Here is a 27616-nt window from a genome sequence, read left to right on the forward strand (position 1 = left end):
AAGGAAACACCGATGTACATGTTCAGCAAATAAGCAGCAATTTGTCAGAAGACATAGCCTGAAATTTGACCTCTGGCTTTCACCGCAGTTCAAATGTACCACGATAAAGACATTTCAAGGCATCTTTATAGCTCGTTCACCTTCCAGCTCTAGGATAGTTATTTCTGGGGTAGCACGCACCCCTACTTCCAGCGCCTGCGTTCCCCCTTCTCCAGCGTCTACTTGGTAAATTGCTGATGGAGTCCACGCCACATTCCCCGCGGTGCTGCGCCTCCCCGCTGGCTCGTGTCCCAAGGCGGCCTGTGAAGGGTTAACTTACCTGTCCCAAGTAGGAGTATCCGGAACCGGGTTCTGCAAGGCGGGGGCATTCTTTCACCCCTCCCCCGAGTGAAGGTGCAGCAGCCACTGAGACCGAAATCTGTGCCAAGCCGGTGAGAGGACGACGGATATTCTGAAGGGCTCCGAGACTGAGTGCCTCCGAGACTGAGTGCCTCCTGGTCCTCACCCCGCAAGGCACTAGACATGGCGAGCGAATAGGGCAACTCCGAGCATCGAGGTCTACTGTGGAACAGGAGAGAGCACGCGCACTCGTGTACAGCCATCAGCATAACAAAACGCTTTTAGGCGCTACGTGCACAGACAGGTATCGTCCTCGCAAAGTCTTCTGGAAACTCAGACGCAGGGGAAATTCAGATACTAAAGCTGGGGTGCACTAGTTCTCTAACTGTCAGCATCAGGAGACTGAGAGCAAGAGCCTCCTGTCGGGGATCTGCAAAAGGGGCAACACATTGGTAATCGCAAAGGTTCGAGACAACGTGTGACCCAAAATCCAAAAACATCAGAAACTGGAAGTGTTATGTCCATTGGTAACTGGAGGGAGGATTCGGGACAACCAAGAACTAGTGGGTTCAACAGCATCAAAAACGGAAGCATCGGCGAACACCAAGAACCAAGGAGTGCAAGAGCAGCAGAAATAGAAGGGTCAAAGGAAGGCCAATCCTTAAAAAAAAACAGGAACTGACTAGACCAAGACAACCACGAGCCCTAGAATTCAGTAATAGAAGGGCTCAAGAACACCAGGTCACAAGGAAGTCCAGAACCTCTGGAACCAACAAATTCAGGATTAATCGGAAAAAAAGGATCAACACATCTGGGACCCCAAAGGTCCGAGAGCAACGGAAAGCGAAAGCTTCAAGAACGGGAACCAGCAGGCTCACCCCACATAAATAGAAGTGTTTATGAGCCAAAGGCAAGAACAAAAGGCTACAAGAACATCAAGAACCAAACAGAACAGAACGGAAATGTCGTAAGCCTGAATGAAATAATTCGCAGGTTTGCCACATAAACATGAAGAGGTTACAGCGATGTGCCCAGGAGTGCACAGTTTGAAGTGGGTAGCACTGGACTGAAACTTGGTTCTGTCTCAACGGGCGCCGATTGGGCCTCTAACTCGACCCACTGGGAGCCAGGAGAGCTCTCCTCCGACATCCAGCAATCCTTCTGGAATTCCACGGGAGGCGTGCTCCATAGTTCGGGCATGATGGTGACACCGGCCGCGTCCCTGACTCAGGACGGCCACACACCTTGAGGGGGCAAGGTGAGGTAGCTTCCCAAATCGTCACCCTCTGCAGGCTATGAAGACATGACCCTCGACACCTCGGCTGCCAGTTTTGGGCAAAGCTGTCTGTGCCACCCACAGGGCCCGCGCAGGCCAAACCCAAGGGCCTGAGGTTTTGCGTCCCGCTTCCTTTGGCTAGTCATGGGTGACCCGAGGACTGCGGCCGGCCACGAGGGCTCGGAAGTCGCCCCACCTCCAGCAGACGCCCCCCCGGCCCGCGACCCTGAGACGGACACTGGCTTCTTAGTGGCGCTGTGGGCCTCGATCCAGGAACCAGTGGTCGGGCGCTCAAAGGTGCACCTCGACCTGTGTCCTAAGGACGTGCTCCAGGTGACCGGGCGCTTGCGGATGGTAGACCAGAAGCTACATAACTTCAGGGCGCTTTTTCAAGGCCAAGGTGAGTCAACGCTACATTATGCTGTGGTGACCATTTGAGTGCCGGTGCCCACAGCTGTGCTCAGAAGCCGCATCTAGCACGATTAAACATCGGCGCTGTAAGCACCAAGGCTGTGTTGTCTTGAATTCCCCTCAGACCTCTTTAGTCCACTACTAGGTGGGGGCGCGGCCATTCAGAGACCTTCACTTCGCAGAACAGAGTTCGAGATAGGGAATTACTGATAGCTACCACTGAGTCCAGCGCTGAACCCACAAACTAAGGCAAACACTCTTGTTTTAAGCCATTACTAGAACAAAGCTAAGGTCACTGGTGGCAAAGCAAACAAGCACTGGCAAAGCCGATAGGACGGCTTATTATAATGAAACGCTGTTATAGGCTTAGCATTGTGGGCATGTGGTATCCCAAAATTTTAAGACACCCCAAAATTTTATCTCAATCAGAATGCCCACATTCACTGGATCGGAAATGGTGTTGAATCTCAATTTCATGAGGCAAAGTGTCCCGCATTAACGCATCTCCCACTGCATTACCCTCTCATCCTGGAACTGGAAAATGTGACCTGCACTGAATAAAAAAAGAGCTCCGCAGCAAGAGTACTAACTTACTGAGCAGTCTTAACAGCTTTAGTATTTGATGCTTTCATACACAGATCACTGCAGCCAACGCTGTGACCCTGCGGGCTATCTTTGTAGTTATAATGACCCCAGAGGTTAAATACAATGGGCCATAAATTGTGCGATGGAGCCATGACTTACGCCATTGACATTGGAACTTGCAACGTTGCACATCCTTGCACTATAGGCAGGTTGCTTGGACCTGCAGAATACAGATGTGTGCCTGCTGCCCGGGCATTAACCTGCTCAGCTGACTAGCAGAGAGCGGGGCATGTGATTGCATTAAACCCTACGGTGAGAACCGAGCAGTCAGGCTGATATGCCTCAACTTTACAATACCAAGTGGCAAGCAAACACGGATGAATGAGATTTAAAGAGCAGCATTTAAACCCGTCGCAGGCCTAGTCCATATTATACCATTAAAGGCAAACTAAAAAATTACACCGCTCACCCCAAGTGCCCTCTTATCACCAGTGTCCCTTTAGACTTCCCTGAAGTTTTACAAACCGCTGCATCCGTGGTCCAGTTCACGGGGTGAAGATGGAAGCAAATTCCTTCATCGGACATTTGCCACTCCTGTACCAATGAAGCTGTTCAATCATTGAGTTTTTAATAATTTCCAGGACACATTATTACCTTCACTTAGTCATTATTCTTTATGTAGCTCATATTGGCCTTAAAAGACTTAATAAAAAGTTATAGAATACATAAAAAAGACAATTAAAAAATACAATGAGTCTATTTTCAATGGTTCAAAAGTGCAAAAAAGGCCTAGCAACATAAGGCATTGGTGCAGTTTTTTTTTCTATTCCAAAAACATCTTATGTAACAGACAGTTGATTCCTTATATTGACATAGCAATCTAAAAAGTTAACAACAGATGCACAAATCAAATTAGATGATAATCCTTGTAAAGAAAAGGAAGGCAGTTCAGTGATTTCTAATCGCTTGAATGAAATATAGTAATAAAAACAGGGATATAGTTCAATTACATTTGTAGTGACGTGGAATATAGGGGCCAACAGTGGGTTTGTTTGCCTCCAGCAACAGCCTATCCTCATTGCATTTCCCCGTAAATAGTTGTTTTAACATTTCTTTCTTCAGAGGAGAGAATTCCTGGTAAGCCAACCTTTTTGAAGCTCCTTTTAACATATTTCATCAAGAGTATGCGGCGACCATGGTTTAGCAAAAGACAATCCAGAATGATCTTACGGGTAAGCGAGGTTTGGTTTTCACTCCAGATGATTAACCACAAAGCCAATAAACGGAGATTTATCAGATCTTCTAAATAAGTTAGTCTAAGCTAAGTAAGACAAATAAATGATGTTGATTTACGTAACAGACTAAAGTCTTCAAAGAAAGGTGTTCTCCGCCAACTGAAGACCTTAGCGTCATTATTCACCCAAATGCCGCCCCGCAGCTAGCAAAGGAGATGCATTGAGTTTTGTAAATCTCTAGTATCTCTAGCATCTCCTTAACCGGTTTTGAGTCTAATTTATTTAAAAAATTTAGGCCCATATTTATACTTTTTGACGCAAAACTGCGCCAACGCAGTTTTGCGTCAAAAAAATTAGCGCCGGCTAACGCCATTCTGAAGCGCCATGCGGGCGCCGTATTTATTGAATGACGTTAGCCGGCGTTAGCCGCCGGCGCTGTCTGGTGTGCGTTAAAAAAAACGACGTACACCAGGCAGCGCCGGCGTAGGGGGAAAATGGCGTATGGGCGTCCACAAATGGTGCAAGTCAGGCTGAGGCAAAAAAATCACCACAACCCGATTTGCGCCATTTTTTTATGATGCCCATCCCCCATTGAAATGACTCCTGTCTTAGCAAAGACAGGAGTCATGCCCCCTTGCCCAATGGCCATGCCCAGGGGACTTCTGTCCCCTGGGCATGGTCATTGGGCATAGTGGCATGTAGGGGGGCACAAATCAGGCCCCCCTATGCCACAAAAAAAAAAAAAAAAAAATACTTACCTGGACTTACCTTAATGTCCCTGGGGTGGGCCCCTCCATCCTTGGGTGTCCTCCTGGGGTGGGCAAGGGTGGCAGGGGGTGTCCCTGGGGGCAGGGGAGGGCACATCTGGGCTCATTCTGAGCCCACAGGTCCCTTAACGCCTGCCCTGACCCAGGCGCTAAAATCCGGCGCTAATGCAGGTTTTTTAGACCCGCCCACTCCCGGGCGTCATTTTTGCCTGGGAGTATAAATCCGACGCATATGCATCGGAGTCATTTTTTAAGACGGGAACGCCTACCTTGCATATCATTAAAGCAAGGAAGGTGTTCACGCAAAAAAATGACGCTAACTCCATGAACTTTGGCGCTAGACGCGTCTAATGCCAAAGTATAAATATGGAGTTAGTTTTGCGTCGAATTTGCGTCGAAAAAAACGACGCAAATTCGGCGCAAACGGAGTATAAATATGCCCCTTAATACCACCTTCAATGGCGTTCCAGAAATGGCATACTAAGACATTATGACAATTTTCCCACTTGAGGCTTAAATCCAAGGGAACTCCAAGGTATTGCAAAGTTTTTATAGGCCGATCTAGGACACCATCAATATGATACAGCCTGCTTTTTATTAATAGTGGCCGCAGACCATTGTGAATTCTTTGGTGATGATGTTGGTTGGCAAATCCAATTTTTCCATAAAACGAACAAATAAGTCTATCAGTGATTTGAGGCCATTCGCAGTACTTGCCATAAGGACTGCATCATCAGTATAAAGGAGTACGGGCAGTGGGCATAAACCCACCTGAGGCATGGACTGACCTCTTAACCTTAAAATAATTCCATAGTTCATTAACATACAAAGTAAAAGAAGAGGGACCAGAACCTGCCTCCGGCCTGCACTCTTGACTATCTTAAAAGAAGTAGTGCATTCACCCCATAGGCCATAACAGATACAGGCAGTCGTGTTGGCATGCAACTCGGTCAGAAAATAAACAATTCATGAATCAACTCCTCTGTTCAATATGTTTTGTCAAAGTTTGGGCCCGTTCACCAAGTCACGTGCACTTGACGAATCCGTAAACCGCGAGTGCAGAGAGACAGCCTTTACTACTGCATAGTTCGAGACTAGCAGGTATAGGCTTAGGTACTACTCTATAGCACCAAGCCCTCGTCGGAAACCAAATTGGACCTCAGAAAGGATAGCTTTCTCTTAGGCCAAGTTTCCAACTTTGCTAGAAGGAGCCTTCCTTCCACCTGTATGATGGAGTCGAGTAAGGAAACTGGCCTGCAGGGGTGGGGTTCGCTTTGTCCCCTTTCTTGTAGATTGGCAATTTTATAGATTTAGACCAGGATTTTGGGAGGTGTGCTGCCGCAGCTGCCCTGAGGACATTAGTAACAATAGGTGCCCAGAGATTAACAATAGTCTTTAAGAGATCGACTGGCACACCATCGGGGCATTCCCGCTAGGACTACTCATGATTGCCTCTTTTACCTCCTCTACATGAAAAATAACTGGAGTGGGAGGTGTATCCAGAACAAAACTACCCAAATTATATGATCAAGAGTGTACTTCGGTAAAATGTTCTTCCCACTTAGCGGGCAGAACAACAGAATTTGGGTAGGCGCCCTCCTATCCCTAAAATCCAGGGTGTTCACTACTTTCCAGATTGCTCTATTAGCTCGACACTCAACCGTCGGTGCCAATGAAACCCAGGCTTCTTCCCCAATGCAGGACCTTCTGGATTCAATTGCCTTTTTATAATCATGTCTACATTTCCGAACTAGTGAAACCATTTGGGGCTTAGTTTTAAGTGCGGCCTTCGGTTTATTATGAGAACTGCAACAGGCTTTGCCAAACCAGCCATGGGGGATACGCCTTGCTGGCTCTTACAGGGCTTGTCATTAGCTTATTGGCAGTTGAAAAGTGTACCAAGAGCATGCAGAATTCATTAGGGGCTAAATTGTTTGCTTAGATGAGTGAACTTCTGATCGAGAAGCCTTAATTAAATTTCAGTATCTTATTTCAATAATAATTCTTTGTTTTACACACCCTCCACTTCCTGGCTCCTCCTACTCTGTTGCCTGTCTAATGAAAGTAATAACAGAGAGAGAGGCAGGGCAACAGGAGTATGATCACTGGCACAATGCGGCACCGCCCAGGAACCTAGAGGATATGCTCGCACTGTTTCTGAGATTTCTGCGCACTTGCCGGTAAAAGTTGATTCCCGGGCTCCTGATGAATCACACGCGTGCAGTGCAAAAAACAGATGATACTTTATCATAATGGCATTGAGGAAATCATCTTCCAGACTATGTTGGAAAGAAATGGGTGTGTCCAGAGTCTAATGCGCTGGCTACCCCACGGGCACGAAGGGACTCAGACTCACGCATTCGCACTTTCAAATCACCCATCCATATCAAAGACCAGTCGTGTTTAAACCTCGTGACCTCTTAGGCTAAGGCATTGGTTAGTGAGTTGATGATATCACAGTTCCTTAGGTTAAAGTTATTAATAGAATAATTGACCACCAAGATCTTGTACCCTTTAAACAAACCAGCTAGTTGGTCAGAAAGTCAAGAATATACCAAGTCACCCCACCTGCAATTTAGACTGAAATAAGACACGCTGACCCACCTGTCGCTCTGCCAGGGGTGGATAGTATCGCGTGTGTGCAAAAGGCAGAAAAACCATCAATAGAGAAAGGATCAAGGCCCAATCGATGTATCCCGCAGACAAATAAAATCAAAATCCACAATGAAGGTTAGCCAGTCAGGCTTCGTCAACTTAGAGGAAAGTCCCACTTTATGCTACTATGTGGTGGGGAATACGTACCGTGGTAGGGCTTGACAGCTGGTAAATTTACTGGGGAGTTTCTAGGATCTTCAGGACTGATAGCCTCTCCTCGATGCCTCTCACCTCATTGTGCCCTTGTGATGGGCAACCATTATTTTATAATCCTTCCAGTGGAGCACAGGGCTCTTCTCAGGGACTTTAAATGCAGGAGGGCGATCTGCTAAAGAACCAGAGGGAAGGGGATGACGAGGAGTACACACATTACCCAGTGACCTATAAAAATTAACCAAGACCTATATTAAACCCTTTTCCCTAAAACGGGGAGGTGTGCAGAGGAGGTAATCAGCAACTAGATGGTCGCTGAAACTAACTACAACAGAATCTACAGAGAGGTTCTTCCTGACCTGAACCAACCCGGGAGCTCTTCTGACTATAATAATTTCTTCATACATACAGTAATCTAACACCGCGTTATTCCTCATCCAGTACAAACCCGTATTTTTTATATCCACCAAGCTTTCTCTTCGCTTAGTCTTTAAAGCAGGGACAATAATTACGTTCATGCATCCATCCATTTACACGCTTACCTATTCATCCATCAACGCCTTCCTCTCTGGTCCATTCTGGGGCTGTCTTTCCCCCTTTTCCAAGCACTCCCAAATTCTGGCCTCAAGGCAACTCATGCTCACTGACGTTCTTTGCCCTGGATTACACGGTTCAGACAAACTGGAGATGCCAACATCACACCACTGGGTCTCTCGGCACCACAGGGCACAGCGTGGCTGCTGCGACCTCAGTGGTGACTGAGAGGAATTATAAGAGAAGGCAAGATATAAACCTGACATTCAAGGTTTGACCGTAGGAATGGTAAATCCAGTCAATGTTAAAGTCGATGGTAAAGAAAAACTGGCAAAGCCAATAGGTCTGTCTGTCATGCAATTTGCTTAATCGATTATCGTTTTGTTTTTAATTTATTTTGTAAAAGTGAAGAAGCTGCTGGGCTACCATTAACATAAAAAACATGCCTAAAAGCCAAGATATGTTTTTCTGTTTCAAAAAACACACATTGCAATGGTAGCCTTTGGCATTAGGGCGAACATCTTTGTGTGTGGATTTTCTTCTTGTGAAAGAAGTAATTCACTGTGACGTTAGCCAATGGCTGTTGATGGCCTTGCAGCTGCCCCATTCTGTATGCTGTAGTGGGTGGAAGAAAAATGTGAATGACTCAACAACACACTAATGGATGTAGAGGGCTAATTAAAAGCCTCTTCAAGTAACATACTCTATATTAGCAAAATCAAAAGGCCTCAACAAATGCCAGACCTAAAAAGTAATATATAAACCAAGGAACAAGATGGACATTTTCTTTGGAATATGGAAAAATGTTTCTAGCTCTGTACAGTTTTTAAATCCTTGAAGGTTTAGATCTGGAAGGTATTTACTTATTCATATCACTTCATATTCCATCACCATACTGTTTCCTCAATTTCTTGTGCATTATTTTTTTTTGTTTCAGAAACACAGTTGACTATATTTCCTTAAAATATATTCTGTGATTTCGTTGTTAAGCTTAACGGACACTCAGTTGATATCAAATTCATAGTTAAATTCAATTACTAAGCATGTATATTGTATTGTCAAATAATATAACAATATATATGTATAATAATGTATGGTTAAATGTGGAACAGTTGCTATGTCTTCCACAACAAACACATTGTTTAATAATGAGATGATGTTACAAAAGCACAGCTCAGCCCTACCTACATTCTTTTGATGTCAATAAATGAATACCATTGAGATGGGTAATTTATAAGTACATAATAGCAAATAAATAAATAATAGCTTGTAAGGTGCTATCAAGTGACAAAACTTTAATGGAAAGTATCATATAAAACAATCATGACAATAATAATGAAAGCACTAAACATGATGCTATTAATGATTATATGTTCAACATAGGAACCCAGTAAAGCCTGTGGCAGAGTTTATTAACCAGGAGTTCCAATCAAGGTAGATTTGGAAATAAGGACTGGAGTGAGTGCAATTTTCAGGTCTGGCTTTAGGCAAGTAATTTCAATTTTATTAAGGTTATATATGCACTATACTTTCTTGCAGCGGCTTTCAGCCGGCCCTCGTCATTCACTGGTATGTTGATGTCAGAGGTGAGCGTACCAACAAATTGAAAGGGAGAGCTGAGCCAGAGTCAAGACAAACATCTGGCTGGCGCTTAGAGCCTGGCCTCAAGCCAAGCCATGAAAATGTTTGCTATGTAAATCACACAACAAACATCACGTAAAATATGATAAAGTTTCTTCAAAATTTAAAGTGTATTTCTTTAACAGGTGGAAGCTTCGACATCAATACGCCACATTATAGTACTGCACTTAAAAGGACTTATAGTTTAAAAAAAATGAGTTTAGAACCATTCCTGTTACCATCCGCACACTGTCGACAGTGATATTAGTGAAACAAAAGCCAAGACAGTTGTTCCTCAATACTTGTATGTGTTTGGGATTATTATTATGCAGCATTATAGTCTATTCATACAATAGTTTTTTTCTCAGCTGGCATTCTGAAGTCATCTATTTAAAGGTGCTTTCATACCAAATATGAAGAAAAAGACGTTTTGGTGGAATACAATATTTGCCCAAGGTCACATAATTTAAGCTTTGAAGCCACATTCTCTGTTTTCACTTTGTACAAATCAGCCACTAAAAGGGAACCTGTCTCTCCTTTTTATGTTAATGCTTTGTTTTAACCTCTGTGCTTTTTTCTGCATCTTTTTTATAGCGCAAATTCGACCCAAAGATATTGGAGAGCTTTACATAAACACCAGTTACATTACACATGGTCACATTCATTTTTTTTAGGAACAGTAAGAACAACTGATTTGCCCAGAATCACAGGATGTTAAACTGACGCCAAGACTCACATGTGGTTCCTCAGTTCTAAAGTTTGCAGCTTTGGTGGTAAGGCCACATCCTGGATAGGGCACGGGTGGCAGGCAGAAGCCACATGAAAGATCGGCTCATTATGGGCTTGAAGTTTGAAAAAGACCTTAAGGTGAGACAGAGCTGGGCTTCATGTTCAAGCCTGGCTCGAGCTTTCAGTGGCTTGCCCACCTCTCAGTGATGTATCATTCACATATTTCTTCAGCCCACTAAAACATACTGAACGGGCCAATAGGTTCGCCAGTTCAGCCACCGGGCAAACTCACTGTGCGTAATGGCATTCTGTCCTTTCACAGGAGCATGCCCACACACAAAGTCGTTCCCTTCAGTGAGAGGGACTACATTGGCAATGTGTACTTTTTGAGACCAAAAAACATATGTTTGCTTTCAGCTAATGTTTTTTTCCACTGGCGAGAGCCTAGCATATCCACCAACAATAAAGTTTTACCAAATACAAGGCAAAAAAAAGAGTGCGTTCCATTCCAAAATTCGGGAAACAGCTTGTGGCTGGGCTGCTGCATCTCTGAAGGCCAACAAAATATGGTTTCAGGGATGCACTAATTGTCTGCAACTATTATGATAGCTATCCACAACGATTATGATTTGCCGCCAGCAGTCAAATACAATAGTTTTAACATAGCAACATATTCTCATTGATTGGAAGAGAGGACCCTCAAGCAGCATGCTGTTTTATCTACTTGAATGGCCACTCTTAAGACTCTGCAGTGCTTTATTTGTAACAAAGTACAGTTGGTGCCCTTCTCAGGAGACCACTGCAGCTTGCCCAACTCATTGCCCCTGCTAGCACTGCAAATCCCTGTACCAAATCTACTACTAACCATCAGACGTCTACAGCTGGAATTGTCAATTTTTAATGTATATCGAATTATTAAACACAGTTGATGTCCTCACATAAAAAAGAGACACACAGTGCCACCATTTGGTGAACTGTTGCAAGTCCCAATGTTGAGAATTAGGAGCATCATTTCAAAGCACCGGCAAACACCAGCTCAAATTAAACAATGGGATCTTGTTTTAGGTCCATTCTTATTGCAAGAAAAGTGGTGGTGCACACTGCATGCATTTTCGTATGAGTTGCCAAATTCACTGCAGTTGGTGGATGGCTGTGATATACTGCCTAATGTTTGAACTCTTTTTCAGTTGCGAGGGCGGTAGCAGTTTCCAGTAGATTTTTATTGGGATTCTCTTACATGAAGTAGAAAAGTAATTATATAATTAATTAATTTGGTCCTGTTAAAGATGATGAGAAGATGCAGGGGATGACCAGCGCTTGACACACTTTCCTTTAGAGTTCAGAGGAAATGTGAGCGATTTGTGGGAAGGTAAATGTGAAGGTTCTTAAAAGCTGTATCATTGGCCCACCTAGAAAGTTACGGCCTAATTTAAAGTTAGGTGGATGGGATACTGTGTCACAAACATGACGATAAGACATCTGCTGTATATCAAGTGCGTTATATTGTACAACACTTCTAAGAAGGGATACCTGTGACATGTGACAGAATATTCCATCCACCAAACTATAAATCAGGCCCTTTGAGGTAAAAGGCCAAATTTATAAAGCAACTGAAATCGATGCATGGAAATATTTGAGCTAGAGCTTCTTAACCAGTAGTACGACCGCTTTCCAGCATTCTCTTCCATCCTTTTTTTATCTAATCTGTAAATTCTCAGAAAGTGACCAAGAATATGCCAATCAGTTTTGCTCCTGCACGCAAAAGTAGTTGCCTACTCGAATTGGTAGCTCAGGTTGTTCTCCTTGCTAACCTAGGTAACTCCAGACACATTTTGGCCTTCTTCCCCATCATTGGTGAGGTGCAGCGTGGGTCTAGTAGAAGATCAATTTCGGCACCCATGTCTCAGTGCTCAATGTCATTATGGAAGCAAGAATAAAGCGCTATTATTGTGAAACCAAGAGCATAGTCTATCAAATGTCAAGGCAAACACAACTCACCAGTCAATCTGAGTATTCACCTATTCAGTGTCCTGTTTTTACATCCAAGCTAATGATCAACCACATCACCAAACACACCTTAGATCCATCCACACACTTACATGCTCCCTCACACACCTATTTAGTTACTTATAGTTATTGATTAGCAGTATCATGTTGTATGGACATAACTCAATGAGTGAGAAGAATGTCTAGCCACAGCATAAGTTTCACACAAGCCGTGACAAAGTGATATGACTTGTTATATACTATTGTGATAAAAAGAGATAGAAACAATCACCTAATGCGAGTTTAACATACAATAAGGAATCCTGAGCATTTTTATCATCAGTGTATCGAGTTCCAAAGTTTACAGTAAAGAGACAAATATATTTTACAATAGGAATTGGGACGGAAATAAAACGTTTTTCAACTCTTTCCTGAAGGCTTCCCTAGACGCAATTGCCATAATGATCTTCGGAATGGAGTTCTACACCCAAAATACACTTCCGAAGATGGATTGTCTTCGGGTCTTTTCCTGCGTTAATCGTGTTATTTCATGGCAGGGATTATGCTTACTCCATATGAGACTTTTGACTGTCAGAAATGGACAGTTTTCCTGGAAGTGTAATGGGTTTTTGAGAATCCCTGGCATTACGTGTGATGCCTGCTACTTTGTAGATGTTCCTCTCTTCTATGTGGGCCCCTCCAAAGAAACGAAAATAGCTGAGTTGTGGTTGAATTTCCTTCTTCCAGTGGCCAAACTTGCAGCTGCGGACAGGGCTGCTTTAGGAGGAGATAGACGTCTGAGGATATCTCTAAGCAGAGAATTGCCAGAATCTAGTCCTGATAGAATATGAGGAGATAGTGTGGCATACCTAGCAGAAAGAACTCTCTAGCAAATTAGGCTTAAACTAGGGGAGGGCAACCAGAACTGTGATGTCATTAAGAACTTAGTACAAGACTTCTATACATGGGGGAAGGATACTTTCAGATGCAACTGGGTATAATCAGCGCAGGGGTCGTATGGAACAGTATTACATCTGAGAGTGAGGCTGGGTACTCCGTGTGAAGGATAAGAGGGAGGGGGAGAGAGTACAACCCTGGGGTACTCCTTGCTGAATCGGGGGAAGGTCAGAGAGCCAGTTAACATTTTAACTGCGATTATCTAGGCATGAGATGAACTAACTGAGGGCTGTGTTACTAATCCCCTTTCTATCTTTGAGGGTTTTCAAGAGAGTGTCATCTTCACCATGGCAACGATGGCTAGGAGGTCATAAATGATGAGGAGACAGGAATCACCTTCGTCTAGCCAGTGGTCTCCAAACTTTTTAATTCCGCGCCCCCCCTAGTTGAAAAATAAAAATCAGTGGCCCCCCTCAGAATTTTTTACAATTATTTTATAAAGATGGCCATGTTTAAATATGTCTAGACCCATTTAAACATTGCAGTTAAGTACTGTTACCTTTTTATAAATGCAATCACATGCTTCTGCTTAAAACAAATGTCTGTTCTCTGTATAATGCTTGTTTTGGCTAGAGTCTGGCGCCCCCCCGGGATTACTTGAAGCCCCCCTAGGGGGGCCCACCCCTCAGTTTGAAGACTTCTGGTCTAAGATGTGGGAGTAATGCAACTCTTAAAGTAGACTCGAGACTGGGAGCACATTTTTCAGGTCGGTCGAGTCTGTTATTTGTTTTTGTTTTTTTAAGGGCTTTTGAGACATGGCCATTTGCAAGCGTTCTGGGACTGTTGCTTGGGACAAAGAAGCATTAGCCAAGTTGTTTTGGAATGACAGAGGGACGCAATTTCCTTGAGAAGCGTGGTGGAAACAGGTTTAGCAAAATGTAAAGAATGTTGAATTTTGGCTACAAAACTGAGCAACTATTTCAGGGTGCATTCTTTACAAGTGATCATAGCTTTTATGAGGAGCTTACAGCTATGTGTTTTTGAGATAGACAGAGTTATGTTTTCGTCACTGTCTTAAGAAAGAAGGCAGAGAACTTAACACATTTTCTGTGGACATGGTGGAGAATGCATCTGGTTTTGAGAGTGTGCTCATGACCTCAAAAAACCTTTTTAGGTCTCTTTTTTGCTTGGTCTAGCTCATTTTTGTGGGAGGACTGAGCTTTGAAAACACATTTTTATATATTTGTTTCTTTTGCTTGGTAGTGGTGTCATTTCTCCGAATATTGGTCGTGACACTGGTTGTGACACCATATTAATGCGGATGAGCTGAGCTATATTACCCCTTATTCGACTCTTTTTTTTCTATATTTTTTTTATTGAGTTTTGCAAGATACAGAAAATGTCATAACACAAACAGGCCCCTCCATTATGACAACAAATTATACATACTACAACCCTCCTCAACCTCAGCATTTATCTCGGTCAACAAAAAGCTCCAAGAGTTTCTCACAGTATGCATCAATATCGGGTGCCACGTCTCCGGCCCATCCCGCCGGGATCCTATTCAACATAGTCCGCATATTCAGTCCAGGAGGTTTATTATATCATACTTCGAAATCAATATATCAGCGGAAAAGGGGTGAAGCAACAAAAAGAACAACAAAAAAAGGCAGGTAGGGCGCACAAACCAGACTATGCCAGCAAACCTCAGCAATACACAATCCTTAACCCAGTCAGGGAGGGATAGGATGCATCATGCGCGGGCAAACTCATATCATTCTGCCTGCACGTTTCCAGATGTCAAATACTCACTCAGCGGAGCCCAGATATCCCTCGGCCGGGAACCTTCAGGCATAAGCTTCCAAAAGACCGTCAACTGATCGTGACAAAATACAGCATCCCGCAGCCAATCATATCTACGCGGCACGCGTCCCCTGCCCCAGCACATGGCAACTCTATGCTTGGCCAGTAGCAAAAGTAACCAACCGCCTATGCGGTCCCTTTATCTCATCCACACACCCAAGCAGCGCAATCCTAGGAGAAATGGGCATCTCGGAGCCAGTTACCCCAGCAATTGTATGCAAGACCTCCACCCAAAAAGCATGGACTTCCGCACACTCCCACGCCAGATGCAGAAAACCCGCATCCGGCGCACGACAGCGCTCACAGCATGCATCCGCACGCAAACCCATGGAGTGGAGCCCTGTGGCTGTATAATATAAACAATGCAAAAACCTAAAGTGCAGCAGCTGTAACCTATAATTCGGGGACAGCACTCTCATATGGGCACAACAACCTCGCCACATTGCCTCTGTGATAGGTTCCCCCACGTCTCTCTCCCACATGGCTCGAGAGGACTCTCCAGAGCCGTCTCTCTGCTCCTGTGTGCAGTTATACAGTTTGGTAACTAGCTTACTCGGCGAAACGCCCAGCACTACACCTCCAGAGCCCAGAACTCCGTGGGTGTCTCCAACGAGCCAAGGAATCGGCTCCGCAGCAAAGCACGCACCCTAAGAGCATACAGTCGCTGCAACGCAGTCCCACCACTGCCATCTAGCACCTCCGAAAGGCCAATCAGGCGACTCTCCACAAACCAGTCCCCCAACTCCATCAAGTCCGCATCACGGAGAAAACCACGCACCCCGCCGTCTCAGAACATCTGAGCATCAGCAACAGCCATAACGGGCAGCGAGGGAGCAAACGGCGCATTAACCCCAGAGCGCTGCATCAGCATCCCCAGCGCTCTCGCTGTACATGCCACCGTATCAATTCCCTTAGGCCGAGACTGAGCCCGGCCCCCAAGCACACGCAGCAATCCATCTGGCCACACCGCATCGCTCTCGGGTGCCAGGTGCGGCAAGTAACGAATCGGATGTAACCAATAGTATGCAAAGTGCGCTTGCGCACAGTTATAGTATAACTCCAAATCCGGAGCGGCAAGCCCACCTAACTCAAATGGTAGCGTCAGCCTCTCCCAGGGGATGCGGGACCGACGATCCGCCCACACCAGACGAATCAGCGCAGAGCGCAGGCGTCGCAGGAAACCCCGCGTGAGCGGAAGTGGGAGGTTAACGAAGAGATAGAAGAATTTAGGAAGAACCACCATCTTCGTAATGGCAATGCGCCCAATTAACGATAATGGTAGGGAGCGCCAAGTCTCAACTTTCTCCTCAAGTCACGACATTGCAGCACTGTAGTTAGCCAGCCAAAGTGTGTCAACATCACAGCTCAGCTGAACCCCCAGATATTGCACCGGCCCCTCCGCCCAAGCCATGGGGTATCGCAAATCAAACTTCACCACACACGGAGTCAAGGGCAAGACCACTGACTTCGACCAGTTAATCCCGATGCCAGAAAAGGCGCCAAAGCGCACGATTTCATCCAATAAGATGTCCAAATTTCGATCGGGAGTCCTCACGTATAGCGCAATGTCATCAGCATACATAGATACCAAAATAGGTCTCTGTCGGAACTGCAAACCCCTGTCATTATACTTCTGTCGCAACCCCGCCGCCAAAGGTTCCATCGCAGCCGCGAAGAGTAGCGGGGACAGCGGGCATCCCTGACGCGTGCCACGGGCAATAGGGAATAAGGCCGACACGCACACATTGAGACGCAACCAAGCAGTGGGCAGGGTGTACAATAATCAAATCAACCGCACAAACCGCGCGCTGAGACCTCTCCGGGCCAGAAGTGCAAACATATACTTCCATGCCAGAGAGTCAAAAGCTTTGGCGGCATCGAGAAAAACTGCTGCCGCCCTGTCCTCCGCCCCCAATGAACCCGCCACCACAAAAAAAGTACGCAAATTGTGGCACGTGGACCTCCCGGGGACAAATCCCAACTGATCCGGGAGCACCAGCTTGGGGAGAAGTGGCTGTAAGCGCGCCGCAATCATTTTTGCCAGGACTTTGTTATCAATGTTAATCATAGAGAGTGGGCGATACGAGTCGCATCGAGCCGGATCCTTCCCAGGTTTAAGAATCGTTAGTATCAGAGCCTCCCGGAGCGAGGCAGGAAGGGACCCAGTCCCCAGAGACTCCGCGTATACCTCCAGAAGGCACGGGCGAGAATATCCACATATTCCTTATAAAACGCTGGAGTCAGGCCGTCAACACCAGGGGACTTATCACCGGGCAAGCCGCGAATCGCCGTCACCACCTCCTCCACAGAAAACGGAACATCCAGATACGATCTGTATGCCTCATCAAACCACACCAGTGCAAGATCCTCGAAATACATCCGCGCAGCTGCCGCATCCAGACCCTCCGGGGCAGCATACAGCCGCACAAAATACTCTATGAAAACTTGCATTACACCATTCGTTCCAGTCACCTTCTCACCCCCAGTGTCAACAACCTCAGTGACATAGTTACTGGCCCAGGGCTTAAGCAACATATCAGCGAGCGTGCGCCCAGCTCTCTCTCCCTCTCCGTAGCGGCGAGCCCGCGCATGCCTCCCCATAAAACAAATTTCTCTCAGGGAGGCCTCCTCATATAAGGACACTTCCTGTCGGATCTCCGCTAGTACCTCGCCAGACCAACTCTCAGTCAAACGCCGCTCCAGCACCACAAGCCTCCCCTCAATGTCAGCCATCTCCCGCCTCAATGCCTTCAACATTCCATGTTGTTTCGAGAGACATATTCCCCTAATGACCACCTTAAATGCCTCCCATAATGTACCGGCCGACCTCACAAAACCCCGATTCTCAGCAAAAAAAGCATAATCGCCTTGCAAACCTCTGCCCGAAAAGCCGCATCACGGAGTGCCCCGCAGGGCAACCGCCACATAAATGACTGGTTCAACTCGTTGGGCATCTCCAACACCAATCTAACTGGCGAGTGGTCCGATAGCGTGCGAGGGAGATGATCTACCGATATCGTCCAGGCCTCCACGTCCCTCGTGCCCAACCAGCGATCAATACGGGACCAACTGCCGTGAACATAATTCACACACATACCCTCTCTCATGTCTCCGTGCTTATGCCGCCACAGGTCTACTAGCGCACCACTCTGCATCACCGCTGCCAGCGGCCTCGCTGCCGTAACATGCTGCACTCTAGCCACACTCTCTCGATCCATCTTAGAGTCCAGAATCACATTAAAATCACCGCCCCAAATCACTACACCAGCACCCAACGTCTCCACCAAGCGCCACAGCTCCAGGAAAAACTCTGGGTCATCTACGTTCGGCCCATAGACCGCAACTAGCCGGCAGGCTCTATCTGACAGCGTTCCACTCAGTAGGACATATCTACCATTTGGGTCGACAATCACATCCCGAGTACGCCACTGCAGACCCTTGCGTATCAAGATTGCCACTCCACGAGTGTAACTGGAGTACGTCGAACAGTGAGTCTCACCAACCCACCCAGATCTCAGTCTACTCAACGCAGACGCCGCCAGATGGGTCTCCTGCAGCATACAGATATCGATTTTATGCCGTTTAACATACGCTGCCACCAACCTCGCCTTCCGCCTGTCATTGAGCCCACGCACATTCCACGTCAAGCACCGAACCACACCATCCACCCCCATCTCCCCCCCAAATGCATACTTCGCTTCACCGGAAAGCGCATCTCCACGTGCCAAAGACTTGAAAAGAAGACAACCAGAACATCATAGAGAACAGACATCCTGCAACCCAACAGAGCCCACTCCCCCCCACCCACTCAGGCCCCCCCAATTGGACCATTTCAAAGACCCTCCCACTCAACCCCAAAACCCACCCCGTAAGAGCAAAGCCACGACTGTCAGGACTCATCCTAGGGGCGATAGCCGGCCTAACAGCTCTTCACCCAGTATACACTAGGGAAGAGGGGCACATGGGCTGAACAGCAAAGCTGAACTCCAGGCGGTCTCATGTACAGAGGCGGACCCCCACACCCCAGCAGTCCCAGCCAGTACCACCAGCCCAGCAGAGAGCCGACTAGTCATTATCACTCAAGGCAGCACTCTCCACTCCTGACCCCCCCGGTTCCGCAGCCTCCGGCGGCCTAGGCAATCGCCGAGCAAACTTGGCCGCCTGCTTCGGGTCCGTGAAATACAGTACTTTCCCCTCATGCCGCACCCTCAACTTGGCAGGATACAGCAAAGCAAACCTGACTCCAGCCTGGTTCAGCAATCGTTTAGTCAGCAAAAAAGCACGTCTCAGTGCCTGCACGCCCGGGGTATAATCAGGGAAGAAACTAAGTTCCGAATTGTTATATACCAGCGACTTCCTCTCTCTCGCCAGACGAAGAACAGTATCTCGATCCCGGTAATTCAATAGGCGCGCTATAATGGGGCGCGGAGGGGTTCCCGGCGGAGGCCGAGGCCCCAGGGATCTGTGCGCCCTCTCAACCACCAGCATCCGAGAGAGCTCGCCCGCGAACAGATCTGACAGCATGCTCTCCACAAAGTCCTCCATGCGGCCCATATCAGTAGCCTCGGGCAGGCCTACAATGCGAATATTGTTGCGGCGCGACCGCGCCTCCAAGCCCTCATTCTTGTTCCGTATCACCTCCAAAATTCTCTCCATTTGTGCAATCTGGTCTCTATCTCCCCGACGTGCATCCTCCATTTCCGACATACGCGACTCCAAAACCTCAAATCTGGAATCGTGATCATCTACCCGGGTTTTAATGCGGTCAAGTTGTTCAGTCACATGGTCCAGTTTCGCATCAATACTAGCCAGGCTATTCTTGAGCTCTAAAAACATGGATCGCACAGACGCCTCTGGTCCCCCCTCTCCGACTTCAACATCGCAGGGCTGAGAGGCAGAGGTCACGCTCCTCTTTTTCCCACCCTCAAAGGTGAGCTTTGCTTGACGCTGATCAGCCTTGCCCATGACTCCAGCCCAACCCGGGACCGACCCCTGCCAACGCAGGAGAGGTAAGTAATGTCCAGATCCGGGGCCGTCCACAGGCAGACGACTCCCTCACAGCCACCTAGATCTCACCTCAAGCCCTCCAGCCGGCTCCCAGGACGACAGGCCCGCACCAGGACACGCCATGCAGTAGGCCACTCCGTGCCAGCACCACCGCGAGCCTCCGCCAGCACCAGCTCCAGCACAGGATATCTTCAGTGCACAGTATCGCGCCTGGGCCCCAGCCTGAACCAGCACTCTGGCGCGGGGGACCCCCTCTAACTCCAGGCACTCAAACGTTCTCCTCGAGTCCAGTCACAGACCACCAGAAACAGTTCGCCGCGACCCGCTCTCCAACGCCCGTCCACCACGTCCAGCCAGATCCTCATAAGCAACACAGGATATGTCGGCTGATCCAGACCTGCCCGGTGATTCAAAAACGCCGCTCCCAGGGGGGGCACCTCAGCTATACTCCACCGACACCCCCAACTGTCCACTCATCAGCAGCCGGCCCCCACGGCCTGCAGGTGTCCACTCATTCAATGAGCCAGTTCCGACTCTCCTCTGGGTGGTCCGCCGCCCACCTGAGCGCAAGCACTGCCAATGTCACCAAAGCCACGGGGTCCGCAGGGCCACGAAGGCCGCGAGGCCGCAAAGTCCAGCCGCCGGTCAGGCCTCCAGCACTTTTTCTCGCTCTCGGCACAGCACGATCGCCGGGAGCAGCTCGCCGGGAGCAGCTCGCCGCAAGCACCCCGCCCTTCGGAGCGCATACGCGGGCAGCGACCCGCGACTATGCCTCCACACACGAGTCTGGGCCACAACAACGGCCCAGATCGCGGGTCTCCGCCTCACCCAGCATAACGGCAGAACTCACCCGGGGCTGCACCTCCGTCCGCCCCGACCAGCACCGCCTGCAGGAGAAATGATCCGGATAAACGGCCCGCGGCCCGGCAGAGACTCACTAAGTGCCGGCCATCTTGCCCGGCAGCCAGGCCACGCCCCCACCCCTTATTCGACTCTTTAGAAACCCAGGGGAAGAGTTGCCATGTCATGAAAAGTGGTGCAAGGGGGGCATAAAGTATTTTTATGGTATTTACTTTCCAGTGCAAAACATTTTTTGTTCTGGAAATTTGCCTTTCTGGTGGGCTAATAGTGCTTTGTTCTGCTTTGTTCTACATTGCATCAGGGTGGTGTTCCATGGGTGGTACATGGACGTTCCAATACTATCAGTTTTTGATGCAAAGCAAGATCTATAAACAATGTCAGACCTGGCTTTGTGTAAAAAAAATGCCCATTTGAGGCAGGTGAAAGCCAGAGAAATGTTTTGCTCTCTCCTAACATTTCAAAACATTGCATATGTGCTGCTCTGTATAGTGCACATTCAGTGCATGAAATGTTAAGAAACTGGTCTAAGCAAAGGATTTCGTACTGGAAGTGTGTCCTTCTAGTCAAAAACCTACACTAGACTGCACCACACATCTTTGCACTATGGTGCCACAATGCATATGTGGCACTAGGTAGCTTTAAAGAGCATCAGCGGAGGGGAAGAGAATAATGTCTGGATTCTGAGAACTATGGGTCCCTCAACTCAAACATCAAAAGATCCATCCATACATTTAGAATTAATAGCTTTGATTATACACAGCCCGACATGCATCTCACTGATGCAAGTGTTGGAAATGTCCCTTTCTGCAGGGTTATCCCGCTTTTTGCTTTTCTCCCCCTATTTTTTGACCCTCTCTTTGTTGGTTTTAGGAGTCCGGGCACTTTACCATTGCTAATCAGTGCTAAAGTGCATATGCTTTCTGCCCTTAAACTTGGTATGTTTGGCTTATTTAATTTACCTGTAAGCCCCTTGTAAAGTGGTATCCCATATATCCAGGGCCTGTATATTAAATGATATTAGTGCGCCAACTACAGAAGTAGCCTGACAAACCTGTCTCAGACCTGCCACTGCAATGCCTGCATGTGCAGTTTACTACTACATAGACTTGACAATTCAAGCTAATTGGCAGGACCTAAACTCCCTGTTACGAAGAGCCGTCCGAGGCACAGCATGGCGGCTCTCCGTATGATTCCCCAGGGCCACTACAGGAGTGCCCTGGGACACTCTGGAGAGGCGCAGCTTCCCCAGAAGTTCCCCTCGGCTTCCGACAACCAGAGAGACTGAGGAGAGCGTGGGGAAGCTGAAGGAGCAAGAGAAGGACAGATATAAAAAGGAGATAGCGCGACAGGTGAAGGGGAAGAGGAAGACATGGAGAGAAAAGAGAGACGCAGAAAGATAATAGAAAGACATGGAGAGAGAAGAGGAAAATGTGGAGAGAAAAGAGGAAAACGTGGAGAGAGAAAGGAAGGAGACAGCTGAGAGGAGAAGAAAAAGTGGGGAAGGAGGAGACAAGGGATCCAGGAACAATGGAGACTCCCCAAGGAAGGGCCTCGGAGCCCCAAACCACTGCATATTCTCCAGCCACATCTCAGGAGGGACGTGGCTTGCCAAGGTACATGGCCAGGGCTGGCACTGGTGGCCCAAGAAAAAGGGAAGAGAGGGAGGGGAGAGGCAAAGACAGTGCACCTAGAGGGGAGACTAACTAAGTCTGACTTCCCACAGATACACAAGAAAACTCACGGGATATCTGAGAGATTGGGCCCTACCCTATTGCTTTTTCCTCACATGCACGGGACCCTTGTTCCCCTCCCTGTACCATTAACCTTAAAAACGAATACCATACTCACTTACCTAACCACAAGTGCTCTTTTATTTCCTTTGAGAGAGGCCGGCATCACCACCACCTTCAGGAACCCTAAAGAGGAATGACCAGGAAGAACCTAAGAAGGACGTTACCCTCACCACCACCGGCATTTGCCTAAAAAAGAAAAAAACTGAGAATAAAACAATAACATTTTTAGTACTAAAGACGTACTCTTAGTCTAATCCTCATTTATCTGGCACATTATTACCCAGGGCGTAGCCCCTACACCCCTAGACTTGTATTAGGAAGGCTGTGCATCTTCACTCGGTGAACAACCAGACAACCCAGCCCGTCACACTCCCCTTTTATTATACCTGTCAAACCTTAAGGTAGGACCTAGATAGCTGTATGGGTAGTGTGCTGTATCAGTAAAAGGTAGGACATGTACCTTTATGTTTTACATGTCCTAGTAGTGACAAACAGACCACTTCCTTTTTCACTACTGTGAGTGCTGCTCCTCTTATAGGTTGGTATTGGGAATTCCCTTATATATTTTTAAGTGGTAATTCCTGATCTGAAAGGAGGAGCATGAGCATGTTTGGTATGTTTGGAATGGTAGTGAGAAGTAATGCTTACTGGATTTTGTATTACTATTTTAGAAATGCCACTTTTAGAAAGTAGGTATTTCTCTGTGCTTATAACTCTATTTGCAGCTTGGCTCCAATCAATCAATCAATCAATCAATCAATCAATCAATCACTGCATTTGTAAAGCTCGCTACATACCCGCGAGCGTCTCAAGGCGCTGGGGAGAGGGGGGTGCTACTGGTCGAAGAGCCAGGTCTTGAGGAGCCTTCTGAAGGCCAGCAGGTCCTGGGTCTGTCGTAGGATGGTGGGGAGAGTGTTCCAGGTCTTGGCGGCGAGGTAGGAGAAGGATCTGCTGCCGGCTGTGGTTTTTTGGATGCGGGGGACTGTGGCGAGGGCGAGGTTGGCTGAGCGGAGGCTTCAGGTGGGGGTGTGGAAGCTGAGTCAGTTGTTGAGGTAGGTGGGTCCGGTGTTGTGCAGTGCTTTGTGTGCGTGGATCAGGAGCTTGAAGGTGATCCTTTTGTTGACGGGGAGCCAGTGCAGGCCTCTCAGGTGGAGTGTGATGTGGCTGTGGCAGGGGACATCGAGGATGAGTCGGGCCGAGGCGTCCTGGATGCGTTGGAGTCGTCTCAGGAACTTGTTTGTAATACCTGAGTAGAGGGCGTTCCCGTAGTCGAGTCTGTTGGTGATGAGGGCCTGGGTAATGGTTTTTCTCGTGTCGAGGGGGATCCATTTGAAGATCCTGCAGAGCATACAGGGGGTGTTGAAGCAGGATGCGGAGACGGCGTTGACTTGCCTGCTCATGGAGAGAGTGGAGTCCACAGGCTCCACAGGGCTTGGTCGCCCCACTCACTGCTGCCGCTCCTGCCTGCCTTTGCCGCCTCCTGCCTGCAGATTCCTTCGCTCGCTCGCTGCTCCTGGGATTTCCCGCCGCTGCCTCCCTGCGGCCCCGCCCCCCTGTGATTCCATTCGCCGGACCGCTCCCGCCACCCAGCTGCTCCTCCCTCCCGGCTCCTTACTTATGACGCCCCCAGAGCGACCGCGCAGCGGACGCGCGCAGCGGGAGCTCCGACTGAGCGCCGAAGGTGCGCCAAAGGTAAGCCCGTCTGCGCCCGTCCGCGCCTGGACCGCGCCCAGCGCCAGACCCCCTGGTCCTCGCCCTCGCCAGCACACCCTGCACAGCTACGATGCCAGAACCCTCCACGCACTCAACGCCGGCCGAAACACCGCCTGCTACCGAGCCACCCCGAGACGCACCCACGGACCCTTCACCTGCCTGACCTGCCGCTTCACCAGCCTACGACCCAACACTGCACCTACTAAACCGAGCCCCAGCAACAAACACCTGATGTGCATCCTGCTCAACACCCGCTCCGTTCACAGGCATGCCGTCGAACTCTGGAACCTCCTCGATTCGACAGCACCAGACATCGCCTTCCTGACAGAAACCTGGATGAACGCCTCCTCAGCACCCGACGTCGCCATCGCCGTCCCAGAAGGCTACAAAATCACCAGGAGGGACCGCGTCAACCAGACAGGAGGAGGCATCGCCATCATCCACAAGAACACCATCCGCATCACGACCAACTCTGATGACACCTTCACCTCCGCCGAACACCTCCACTTCCAGATACACACCAACCCCAAGACCACGCTCAGAGGCACCCTCATCTACAGACCACCGGGACCACGCACACAGTTCAGCGAAGACATCACAGACTTCGTCAGCCCCCACGCCATCAATTCCACCGACTACATCCTCCTGGGGGACCTCAACTTCCACCTGGAGGACGACAAGGACCGCAACACCACTGCTCTACTGGACAACCTGGCCAACCTCGGACTCAAGCAACTGGTAACCACCCCTACACACCACGCCGGCCACACGCTTGACCCAGTCTTCTCATCCAGCAAATATGTCACCTTCAGCCACTCCACCAATCTCCAGTGGACTGACCACAGCTGCGTCCACTTCAGCTTCAGTAAAACGACGACCCACCACCACCCTCAACAAACCCCCCGCAGGAGCTGGAACAAGATCACCGGCGACCAGCTCACCACCTTCCTCAGCCAGAACCCCCCCACCAGCTCAACGGACCCCAACGAAGCCGCCAACAAACTCACACAGTGGATCACCAACTGCGCAGACGCCCTCGCACCACTGAAGAAGAACCCCCCCAGCAGACGCAGCAGCAAGAAAGCCTCCTGGTTCACCGACGAGCTCATCACCTCCAAGAAGAACTGCCGCTCCCTGGAGAACACCTAGCGCACCAACCAGACCACAGACAACATGACGGCCCTCAAACACGCCACCCGCAAACACCACCAACTGATCCGCGCCACAAAGAAGACAGCCTTCAAGGAACGACTGGACAACAACACCCACAACAGCAAGGAACTCTTCAGCATCGTCAAAGAGCTCTCCAACCCCGACGCCGGAAACAATGACATCACTCCCTCGCAAGACCTCTGCGACTCCCTCGCAGCCTTCTTCCACAACAAGATCGCCAACATTCACAACAGCTTCGGCCCACCAACCACAAACCCCACCACCGAACCGATGCCCCCCACCGCCACCCTCCGCACCTGGACCCCAGTCAGCACCGAAGACACAACACGCACAATGAACACCATCCACTCCGGATCCCCTACGGACCCCTGCCCACACCACATCTTCAACACGGCTGACCACATCATCGCACCCCACCTCCGTGACATCGTCAACGCCTCCTTCAACACCGCCACCTTCCCGGAGTGCTGGAAACACGCCGAGATCAGTGCCCTGCTGAAGAAACCAACTGCAGACCCCTCCGACCTCAAGAACTACCGCCCCATCTCGCTCCTCCCGTTTCCTGCCAAAGTCATCGAGAAGACCGTCAACAGACAGCTAGCTGCCTTCCTCGAGACCAACGGATCCCTCGACCACTCGCAATCCGGCTTCCGAGCCAACCACAGCACGGAGACCGCCCTCATCGCAGCCACAGACGACATCAGATCCCTAATGGACAATGGGGAAACTGCGGCCCTCATCCTCCTGGACCTCTCCGCAGCGTTCGACACTGTCTGCCACCGCACCCTGGTACAGCGCCTGAACAACACCGGCATCCAGGGGAAGGCCCTGGAGTGGATCGCCTCATTCCTCGCCGGAAGAACCCAGAGAGTCCGCCTCCCCCCGTTCCGGTCAGCGGCCACCGAAGTCATCTGCGGAGTTCCACAAGGGTCATCGCTCAGCCCCACCCTCTTCAACGTCTATATGAGCCCCCTCGCAACCATCGCACGTCAACACAACCTCAAGATCATCACCTACGCCGACGACACCCAGCTGATCCTCTCCCTCACCAGCGACCCGGACGCCGCCAGAGCCAGCCTACACGAAGGGATGAAAGACGTCGCCGAATGGATGAAGAACAGCCGCCTGAAACTGAACTCAGACAAGACGGAGGTCCTCATCCTGGGATCATCACCATCCGCCTGGGACGACTCCTGGTGGCCCCCCGCCCTGGGAGCCACCCCCAAGCCAACGGACCACGCTCGCAACCTAGGCTTCATCCTGGACTCCTCCCTCTCGATGACCAGACAAGTCAACGCCGTCTCATCTTCATGCTTCAACACCCTGCGCATGCTTCGAAAGATCTTCCGGTGGATCCCCACCGAGACCAGGAAGACGGTCACCCAGGCCCTCGTCACCAGTCGGCTGGACTACGGGAACGCCCTCTACGCCGGCACCGCCGCCAAACTCCAGAAGAAACTCCAACGGATCCAGAACGCCTCAGCACGACTCATCCTGGACATCCCCCGACACAGCCACATCTCCGAACACCTGAGAGACCTGCACTGGCTCCCCGTCAACAAAAGAATCACGTTCCGACTCCTCACCCACGCACACAAGGCCCTCCACCACCTGGGCCCCAAGTTCCTCAACAGCCGCCTAACCTTCCACAAGCCCACCCGCCAGCTCCGCTCCGCCAGCCTCGCTCTCGCCACCGTCCCCCGCATCCGCAGAGCCACCGCCGGAGGAAGATCCTTCTCCTACCTGGCAGCCAAGACATGGAACTCCCTCCCCATCCACCTCCGGACAACGCAAGACCATCTCGCCTTCAGGAAGCAACTCAAGACCTGGCTGTTCGAGCAGTAGCGTTTCCCCCCCCCCCAGCGCCTTGAGACCCTCCGGGTGAGCAGTGCGCTATACAAATGCCTTTGATTGATTGATTGATTGGAGTCGAGGATGACCCCCAGGTTGCGTGCGTGGTCCGTGGGTTCTGGGGCTGTGCCTATTGACATGGGCCACCAAGAGTCGTCCCAGGCTGAT

General features: G+C 49.2%; 1 protein-coding gene across 2 annotated transcripts in view; it reads left to right on the top strand.

Annotated features, from left to right (window-relative positions):
• Positions 1-389: 389 nt before the first annotated feature.
• Positions 390-27616, top strand: part of GMIP (GEM interacting protein) — a 273982-nt gene continuing 246755 nt past the window's right edge. For both annotated transcript variants that reach the window (XM_069231744.1, XM_069231745.1), the window contains exon 1: positions 390-2015. In XM_069231744.1, the coding sequence (XP_069087845.1) occupies positions 1760-2015 (256 nt within the window). In that variant the 5' untranslated portion in view covers positions 390-1759. The remainder of the gene's footprint in view (positions 2016-27616) is intronic.

Source organism: Pleurodeles waltl, chromosome 4_2 (assembly GCF_031143425.1).
Source record: "Pleurodeles waltl isolate 20211129_DDA chromosome 4_2, aPleWal1.hap1.20221129, whole genome shotgun sequence".
Classification (NCBI taxonomy): Eukaryota; Metazoa; Chordata; class Amphibia; order Caudata; family Salamandridae; genus Pleurodeles; species Pleurodeles waltl.